The sequence below is a fragment of the Taudactylus pleione genome, unplaced genomic scaffold, assembly GCF_031769625.1.
Source record: "Taudactylus pleione unplaced genomic scaffold, aTauple2 ptg001452l, whole genome shotgun sequence".
Lineage (NCBI taxonomy): Eukaryota > Metazoa > Chordata > Amphibia > Anura > Myobatrachidae > Taudactylus > Taudactylus pleione.
The window spans coordinates 85,352-95,450 of NW_028285850.1; the positions used below are offsets into that span (position 1 = coordinate 85,352).

The 10,099-nt window shown below is 56.2% G+C and overlaps 1 protein-coding gene across 1 annotated transcript in view; it reads left to right on the forward strand.

Moving 5' to 3' along the window:
* The window catches only part of EFNA1 (ephrin A1), a 30,236-nt gene extending 20,375 nt beyond the window's left edge, over nt 1–9,861 (forward strand). The window contains exons 2-5 of the mRNA XM_088463792.1: nt 4,473–4,768; nt 5,575–5,640; nt 8,862–8,912; nt 9,143–9,861. Of these exons, the coding sequence (XP_088319918.1) occupies nt 4,473–4,768; nt 5,575–5,640; nt 8,862–8,912; nt 9,143–9,264 (535 nt within the window). The 3' untranslated portion in view covers nt 9,265–9,861. The remainder of the gene's footprint in view (nt 1–4,472; nt 4,769–5,574; nt 5,641–8,861; nt 8,913–9,142) is intronic.
* The last annotated feature ends 238 nt before the right edge of the window (nt 9,862–10,099 follow it).

Consider the following 10,099-nt stretch of genomic DNA (forward strand, 5'->3'; position numbering starts at 1 on the left):
ATCAGTGCAGACCTGCCCCACACTGTACATACTGACAGCACCAGGCCTCTGGGGCAATGGTGAAAGGAGTGTGGAGGGGTAAGGTAAGATGCTGTACAGTGGATAATTAGGAGTGGGGGGTATGATACATTACGGGGGTATCCTCAGGCCAGGCCTCCAGTGGATGCTGCACATTGAGAGGGGGTAATATGCTGTATAGCGGATAATCAGGGGTGGGGGTACGATACAGTACGGGGGTGGATGCTGCATGGTGAGGGGGGGTAATATGCTGTATTAGGGGTGGGGGTACGATATAGTATGGGGGGTGTATGCTGCATGGTGAGGGGGGGGTAATATGCTGTATTAGGGGTGGGGGTACGATACAGTACGGGGAGGGAATGTTGGCCCTGGCTGCAGCGTGACGCACTGGAGCCGTCAGATATCACGCCAATGACAACAGAGGAGGAGGCCGAGCACTTTCTACATTATGAAGTGGCACTTGTACTTGTTAATAGGGCTTCATTAGGATAAAATGAATTTCCAGAACAAAGGGCGCACTTCATACCCGTCCCTACCCCCTGTCTGGAGACAATACAGGCTGTAAACAGGGGAGTAGCTGCCACAATGCCGCCTCGCTGACAGCAAACACAGAACTGGGAGAGGAGCCTAAGCCCACACTGCAGCCTGTCCTGTGTGATCAGCCCCGATACCTGCTGGGAGAGGAGCCTAAGCCCACCCTGCAGCCTGTACTGTGTGATCAGCCCCGGTACCTGCTGGGAGAGGAGCCTAAACCTACCCTGCAGCCTGCCCTGTGTGATCAGCCCCCGGTACCTGCTGGGAGAGGAGCCTAAACCTACCCTGCAGCCTGCACTGTGTGACCAGCCCCGGTACCTGCTGGGAGAGGAGCCTAAACCTACCCTGCAGCCTGTACTGTGTGACCAGCCCCGGTACCTGCTGGGAGAGGAGCCTAAACCTACACTGTAGCCTGCCCTGTGTGATCAGCCCCCGGTACCTGCTGGGAGAGGAGCTTAAACCTACCCTGCAGCCTGCACTGTGTGACCAGCCCCGGTACCTGCTGGGAGAGGAGCCTAAACCTACACTGTAGCCTGCCCTGTGTGATCAGCCCCCGGTACCTGCTGGGAGAGGAGCTTAAACCTACCCTGCAGCCTGCACTGTGTGACCAGCCCCGGTACCTGCTGGGAGAGGAGCCTAAACCTACACTGTAGCCTGCCCTGTGTGATCAGCCCCCGGTACCTGCTGGGAGAGGAGCCTAAACCTACACTGTAGCCTGCCCTGTGTGATCAGCCCCCGGTACCTGCTGGGAGAGGAGCCTAAACCTACCCTCAGCCCCCGGTACCTGCTGGGAGAGGAGCCTAAACCTACCCTGCAGCCTGCCCTGTGTGATCAGCCCCCGGTACCTGCTGGGAGAGGAGCCTAAACCTACCCTGCAGCCTGCCCTGTGTGACCAGCCCCGGTACCTGCTGCACGCATTCCTCCTCTCCTCGTGTGGCCCCGCTCCTGTCTCTGCTGAGGGCCCTGAGACTGGGACAGGCCTCCGCACCCCGACTTTCCCCAAGCTCCTCAGTGTCTCCCGTTAGAGATGGCGGAACCAATTATTGGCCGTTCCCCGCCATCCCTCCCTCTGGGCGCTCACTGAACGCTTGGGCTGTGAATAGAAGATACCGGGGGGAATTTAGCTTAACGCCATGTTGACTAGCGCTGAGAATGAGTGTCTGGAGCTATTCAATTGGCCGCGCTGTAAACCGCAACTAGAGGATTTGTAGCAGAATGCTGCGATGCTGATTGCGTGCTCACAGCGCGCGCTAATGCCATCGCTCCCGGCACCGCGCCTAATAACCGGTTTAGTTCCCTGACTGTGTGTTAATGAGAAGAAATGGCCATGGAGAGCGCAGTCTCTGGTCAGGCTAGAGGCACCGATCACTCCTGGTGTAAGGGGAGACCTTCTCTCTGTGGCCGGGACCTTCTCATGGCCTGACCTAATGACTCTAGCAGCATGGGGTGGAGACACGATGTCTGCCTGCTGGGGCCCAGGGTAATGAGGATGTGATCTTTAGCACCCGGGGCTGGCAGGATAATGAGACCCGTGTGCACAGACCGGGTAATACTGGGGCTCCTGTGCCATAGGTTATGCCCGCTGGTGGTAGCAGGGTTATGGCACACTGTAATCCGCTCCATTACGTTATAGGACCAAGTGTTCACAAGAGCTTACAGTCTAGTAGTATATGGAAGACTGTGGTCCAATCTTCCACTCTAAGCACAGGTCCCAATCTAGGGAAAATCAGACCGTGAGCTGATAAGCTTGCAATCTAATGCAATAATGGTGCATGTGTAATGAAGTAGGATAACGTGGCTCAGAGTGGGGGCATTAATCAGCTGTGTGAGAGGGGAAGGGTCTCCCCCCAGACACTGTGCGTGCGTGTAAGAGGGGAAGGGTCTCCCCCCAGACACTGTGTGTGTGTGCGTGTAAGAGGGGAAGGGTCTCCCCCCAGACACTGTGTGTGTGTGAGAGGGGAAGGGTCTCCCCCCAGACACTGTGTGTGTGTGTGTGAGGGGAAGGGTCTCCCCCCAGACACTGTGTGTGTGTGTGAGGGGAAGGGTCTCCCCCCAGACACTGTGTGTGTGTGTGTGAGAGGGGAAGGGTCTCCCCCCAGACACTGTGTGTGTGTGTGTGAGAGGGGAAGGGTCTCCCCCCAGACACTGTGTGTGTGTGTGTGAGAGGGGAAGGGTCTCCCCCCAGACACTGTGTGTGTGTGTGAGAGGGGAAGGGTCTCCCCCCAGACACTGTGTGTGTGTGTGAGAGGGGAAGGGTCTCCCCCCAGACACTGTGTGTGTGTGTGAGAGGGGAAGGGTCTCCCCCCAGACACTGTGTGTGTGTGTGAGAGGGGAAGGGTCTCCCCCCAGACACTGTGTGTGTGTGTGTGAGAGGGGAAGGGTCTCCCCCCAGACACTGTGTGTGTGTGTGTGAGAGGGGAAGGGTCTCCCCCCAGACACTGTGTGTGTGTGTGAGAGGGGAAGGGTCTCCCCCCAGACACTGTGTGTGTGTGTGAGAGGGGAAGGGTCTCCCCCCAGACACTGTGTGTGTGTGTGTGTGAGGGGAAGGGTCTCCCCCCAGACACTGTGTGTGTGTGTGAGAGGGGAAGGGTCTCCCCCCAGACACTGTGTGTGTGTGTGAGAGGGGAAGGGTCTCCCCCCAGACACTGTGTGTGTGTGTGAGAGGGGAAGGGTCTCCCCCCAGACACTGTGTGTGTGTGTGTGAGAGGGGAAGGGTCTCCCCCCAGACACTGTGTGTGTGTGTGTGAGAGGGGAAGGGTCTCCCCCCAGACCTTGCGTGTAAGAGGGGAAGGGTCTCCCCCATCCCCCCCACCTGACAGAGCTATGAGTGTGACAGACCCTGGGCATCCTGTGTATATTGTGCAAGGTACAGGGTGAGGCCAAGATATTCCCACCTGACACCGAGACTAGATGTAAACAGGTTTCATCACTGACTGCAATATTCTGTATAAGTGTACTGTGTGTGTGTGTGTGTGTGTGTTACATGTATCCCAACTGCGGGGCTCTCACCCCATCTGTCTGACACAGCTGACCCTTCATACGTGTACTATATATGTGCTGTGTCCTGTATGAGTGACTGTGGGGCTCACACTTGGCTGACATGATTGGCTCCTCATACGTGTACTATATATGTGCCGTGTCCTGTATGTGTGACTGTGGGGCTCACACTTGGCTGACATGATTGGCTCCTCATACGTGTACTATATATGTGCCGTGTCCTGTATGTGTGACTGTGGGGCTCACACTTGGCTGACATGATTGGCTCCTCATACGTGTACTATATATGTGCCGTGTCCTGTATGTGTGACTGTGGGGCTCACACTTGGCTGACATGATTGGCTCCTCATACGTGTACTATATATGTGCCGTGTCCTGTATGTGTGACTGTGGGGCTCACACTTGGCTGACATGATTGGCTCCTCATACGTGTACTATATATGTGCCGTGTCCTGTATGTGTGACTGTGGGGCTCACACTTGGCTGACATGATTGGCTCCTCATACGTGTACTATATATGTGCCGTGTCCTGTATGTGTGACTGTGGGGCTCACACTTGGCTGACCTGATTGGCTCCTCATACGTGTACTATATGTGTGCCTGGCTGACATGTGACTCCTCATCACGCAGAGTCACAGCCGCAGCTCGGGGCCATGAAACACCCTACGAGAACTCCTGTTATGAACATTGCTCCCATTCCCCAGAATGACGTCACACGTAGGTCACAGAGCCCATCGCACACAGCGAGGCGCTATTCACAGCCCCGGGCTTGTTTGTTTGGGGTAATTAGGCAATAAAATGTCTCCAAGTGGCAAAATACATCAACACAGAGGTGTGATTAGGAATCGGTGACCTGATGGGATGTATTCCCCTGACGTACCGGAGCCATGGGGATAACGGAGCATCCTAATCTCTCTCTGCAGGTTCCTCTGGGATGACTACACCGTGGAAGTGCGGCTGAATGACTACCTGGATATCGTGTGCCCGCATTACGAAGACGACAGTGTTTCTGGGCACGCGGTGGAACGATATACCTTGTTCTTGGTAGACTTCGAGGAGTACGAAACCTGCAAACCTCTATCCAAAAACCAGGTCCGCTGGGAGTGCAACAATCCCTTCGCCCCCCACGGACCAGAGAAGTTCCGAGAGAAGTTCCAGAAGTTCACAGCCTTCAGCCTGGGGAAGGAGTTCAAGGAAGGACACAGCTACTACTATATCTGTAAGCAGCACGGCCTTCATGTTCTGTGGTCACACCATCACTAGACTGTCAGCTCACTGGGACAGGGAGATGGCGACAGGAGCTGACGGTATACACACAGCTGTGTTATGGGGGATCATGTCTATAATCCCCTTGTTACAGACACATGACTGAGTAACGAGTCCCTGCTGGCAGGAACACGGCACATGTATGGGCAGGACGCCCCGGGGAGGGGGTGAGCCTGTCTCTACAAGCGAGCTAGGTGTGTCAGATCAGGGAATCAGCATGGCGGTGCCAGTCGTCAGCTCCAGGCAGAGATGGGCACTGATTATGTACGCAGCCGCCGGGCGACTTTGCAAATCCATGCGGCTGCGTACAGAGTCTCAGCATTGGCTGCAGATCAGTCGATAATCGGCCTCCCGAGTATCCCTACGGGTATGGCAGAATGGCATCGGGAACTGAGACGCTGCGCTCAGCATCGCCGTCGCACAAGCGCTCCCTGCCTGTCACTCACTCTGCGAATAATTCCTCATGGTGAGCGATATCTGTAATGAAACATGGCGCATGCGCAGATCACCGGTAATAGCGGCACTGCGTGCACATCGCCATTAGCGGCCATCTCTGCACCAGGCGCAGTGTACACAGGAAGCCGCACAATCAGTAGTCTCCAGCAACTATTCCCAAAAACATCTCCGGGAAGGAGGGGGAGGTGTTCCTGCCGGGCTATTGTCTGAGGGACGGAGGTCGCCCTCCCCCTGTGTGATCTGTGGCTGCTGACTCCCATCTTCTGATATATGGTGTCTAACATCTGCCTCTTCTCCTCACAGCCAAACCTATCCACCACCACGGAGAGTCCTGCCTGAAGCTAAAGGTCCACGTGGCCGGGAAAGCCAGTAAGTAGCCGCGGGTCTCTGAGCGTAGAGCGTAAGCTCATCGGCTGATCCCTGTGATGCGTTTTATAGTGCTGGCCGAGGATTAGCGCTAGTGCTGGCTGCGTCATATAAACCATTTGGGGGGTGGGTGAGGGGTCTCCATGCAATGGCTGCACGTCCCCCCTAGTGCTGGCTGCGTCATATAAACCATTTGGGGGTGGGTGAGGGGTCTCCATGTAATGGCTGCACGTCCCCCCTAGTGCTGGCTGCGTCATATAAACCATTTGGGGGTGGGTGAGGGGTCTCCATGTAATGGCTGCACGTCCCCCCTATTGCTGGCTGCGTCATATAAACCATTTGGGGGGTGGGTGAGGGGTCTCCATGTAATGGCTGCACGTCCCCCCTAGTGCTGGCTGCGTCATATAAACCATTTGGGGGGTGGGTGAGGGGTCTCCATGTAATGGCTGCACGTCCCCCCTAGTGCTGGCTGCGTCATATAAACCATTTGGGGGGTGGGTGAGGGGTCCCCATGTAATGGCTGCACGTCCCCCCTAGTTCTGGCTGCGTCATATAAACCATTTGGGGGGTGGGTGAGGGGTCTCCATGTAATGGCTGCACATCCCCCCTAGTGCTGGCTGCGTCATATAAACCATTTGGGGGGTGGGTGAGGGGTTCCCCATGTAATGGCTGCACGTCCCCCTAGTGCTGGCTGCGTCATATAAACCATTTGGGGGGTGGGTGAGGGGTCCCCATGTAATGGCTGCACGTCCCCCCTAGTGCTGGCTGCGTCATATAAACCATTTGGGGGGTGGGTGAGGGGTCTCCATGTAATGGCTGCACGTCCCCCCTAGTGCTGGCTGCGTCATATAAACCATTTGGGGGGTGGGTGAGGGGTCTCCATGTAATGGCTGCACGTCCCCCCTAGTGCTGGCTGCGTCATATAAACCATTTGGGGGGTGGGTGAGGGGTCTCCATGTAATGGCTGCACATCCCCCCTAGTGCTGGCTGCGTCATATAAACCATTTGGGGGGTGGGTGAGGGGTTCCCCATGTAATGGCTGCACGTCCCCTTAGTGCTGGCTGCGTCATATAAACAATTTGGGGGGTGGGTGAGGGGTCCCCATGTAATGGCTGCACGTCCCCCCTAGTGCTGGCTGCGTCATATAAACCATTTGGGGGGTGGGTGAGGGGTCTCCATGTAATGGCTGCACGTCCCCCCTAGTGCTGGCTGCGTCATATAAACCATTTGGGGGGTGGGTGAGGGGTCTCCATGTAATGGCTGCACGTCCCCCCTAGTGCTGGCTGCGTCATATAAACCATTTGGGGGTGGGTGAGGGGTCTCCATGTAATGGCTGCACATCCCCCCTAGTGCTGGCTGCGTCATATAAACCATTTGGGGGGTGGGTGAGGGGTCCTCTATGTAATGGCTGCACGTCCCCCCTAGTGCTGGCTGCGTCATATAAACCATTTGGGGGGTGGGTGAGGGGTTCCCCATGTAATGGCTGCACGTCCCCTTAGTGCTGGCTGCGTCATATAAACAATTTGGGGGGTGGGTGAGGGGTCCCCATGTAATGGCTGCACATCCCCCCTAGTGCTGGCTGCGTCATATAAACCATTTGGGGGGTGGGTGAGGGGTCTCCATGTAATGGCTGCACGTCCCCCCTAGTGCTGGCTGCGTCATATAAACCATTTGGGGGGTGGGTGAGGGGTCTCCATGTAATGGCTGCACGTCCCCCCTAGTGCTGGCTGCGTCATATAAACCATTTGGGGGGTGGGTGAGGGGTCTCCATGTAATGGCTGCACGTCCCCCCTAGTGCTGGCTGCGTCATATAAACCATTTGGGGGGTGGGTGAGGGGTCTCCATGTAATGGCTGCACGTCCCCCCTAGTGCTGGCTGCGTCATATAAACCATTTGGGGGGTGGGTGAGGGGTCTCCATGTAATGGCTGCACGTCCCCCCTAGTGCTGGCTGCGTCATATAAACCATTTGGGGGTGGGTGAGGGGTCTCCATGTAATGGCTGCACATCCCCCCTAGTGCTGGCTGCGTCATATAAACCATTTGGGGGGTGGGTGAGGGGTCCTCTATGTAATGGCTGCACGTCCCCCCTAGTGCTGGCTGCGTCATATAAACCATTTGGGGGGTGGGTGAGGGGTTCCCCATGTAATGGCTGCACGTCCCCTTAGTGCTGGCTGCGTCATATAAACAATTTGGGGGGTGGGTGAGGGGTCCCCATGTAATGGCTGCACATCCCCCCCTAGTGCTGGCTGCGTCATATAAACCATTTGGGGGGTGGGTGAGGGGTCTCCATGTAATGGCTGCACGTCCCCCCTAGTGCTGGCTGCGTCATATAAACCATTTGGGGGGTGGGTGAGGGGTCTCCATGTAATGGCTGCACGTCCCCCCTAGTGCTGGCTGCGTCATATAAACCATTTGGGGGGTGGGTGAGGGGTCTCCATGTAATGGCTGCACGTCCCCCCTAGTGCTGGCTGCGTCATATAAACCATTTGGGGGTGGGTGAGGGGTCTCCATGTAATGGCTGCACATCCCCCCTAGTGCTGGCTGCGTCATATAAACCATTTGGGGGGTGGGTGAGGGGTCCTCTATGTAATGGCTGCACGTCCCCCCTAGTGCTGGCTGCGTCATATAAACCATTTGGGGGGTGGGTGAGGGGTTCCCCATGTAATGGCTGCACGTCCCCTTAGTGCTGGCTGCGTCATATAAACAATTTGGGGGGTGGGTGAGGGGTCCCCATGTAATGGCTGCACATCCCCCCTAGTGCTGGCTGCGTCATATAAACCATTTGGGGGGTGGGTGAGGGGTCTCCATGTAATGGCTGCACGTCCCCCCTAGTGCTGGCTGCGTCATATAAACCATTTGGGGGGTGGGTGAGGGGTCTCCATGTAATGGCTGCACGTCCCCCCTAGTGCTGGCTGCGTCATATAAACCATTTGGGGGGTGGGTGAGGGGTCCTCTATGTAATGGCTGCACGTCCCCCCTAGTGCTGGCTGCGTCATATAAACCATTTGGGGGGTGGGTGAGGGGTCCCCATGTAATGGCTGCACATCCCCCCTAGTGCTGGCTGCGTCATATAAACCATTTGGGGGGTGGGTGAGGGGTCTCCATGTAATGGCTGCACGTCCCCCCTAGTGCTGGCTGCGTCATATAAACCATTTGGGGGGTGGGTGAGGGGTCTCCATGTAATGGCTGCACGTCCCCTCATCTGGTCTCTTCTCTCTCCACAGCTCAGCAGCCGGCCACCAATGTCCACACGCCCCGGGCCAGGGTCCTAGCAGGTAAGCCCCCTCCCCGCCTGTCCTGCTGGTAATTGGATGCATGAGGCTCCCGCCAGCTGCACTTATACTGCTCCTGGGAGAGCTGCAGACTATTACACCCCGTCCTACGTAATCTCCTGGAATGAGAAGCAGATGCTTCGCTCCGTCCACTCCCTGCTGCAGAGGGGATTAGTATAAGGGGTCTCATGATGTAAAGATTGGGGGTCTCACACGGTCTCTCTTCTCTCTAGATGAGCCGGCAGTGGCGCTCCCGGGGATCCTGAGGAGCGTTGCCCAGAACGCCGCCAGCCGATCCGCCCCTCTCGCTGTCTTTGTGCTTCTGCTGCCGTTACTCCTGAGCCTCGGCCTCTGATGGACGATTCCGGGACACGAGACCTCCCGTGAGATGTATATAACAGAGGGCGGCACAGGGACCCTCCACGCCATGGATCTCGCAGGCGGATGACCAAAGAACACGCTCTGTCTAGAAGACGCACACAGTGTTTATGTAGCCAAAGAAACGTGACAAACGTGCACTTTCCACGGAGGCAGCGCCCACGGGTGGGCACAGGGGGGCAGAATCTCGCCGGCCGAGATCGGTCTCCTGACCCCCTCTTATGAGATGTTGGCGGTGGGATTGCGGCAGCGAATCTTGTGACAGTATTTTTCCCCCTCCGGTGCGGTCGGCACCAGGAGGGTCTGTAATGTAGCTTTATGTATATATGTACATCAGAATTATAGAGTATATTTATAGAGACCTCATACATTCACTGTATCAGAGACTAACTGCCCCCCCCTCAGTTATCCCCCCAATACTGGAACGGATATGTGACCCATGGACCCCAGGACACGTCGGATACCAGACTCGCTGGGAGGACTGATGGGGACTTGTATATTTGTACAGGGAGAATCGGAGCTTTTCTAGGACTGGAATTTTTTATGTTCTCTAATAAAACTGAATTTGAATATTTTTGCCTTTACTTCCCTGACTGAAGACATAATAACGGGTCAGCGGAACTTACGCCAGAGGGTCCGCAGAGGCTTTTCCCACTGTAGTGACCGCACGTCATGTGCCCAACGGTGATAAGAGAAGAATAATCTCTATATTGTAGCTAGGTGTCACCCACCTCTCATCCCATGTCACAGACAGACCTGAGGCGGAGAATAGCGCCCTGCGTATAGGAGACTATCACAGCCCTTCCCAAACT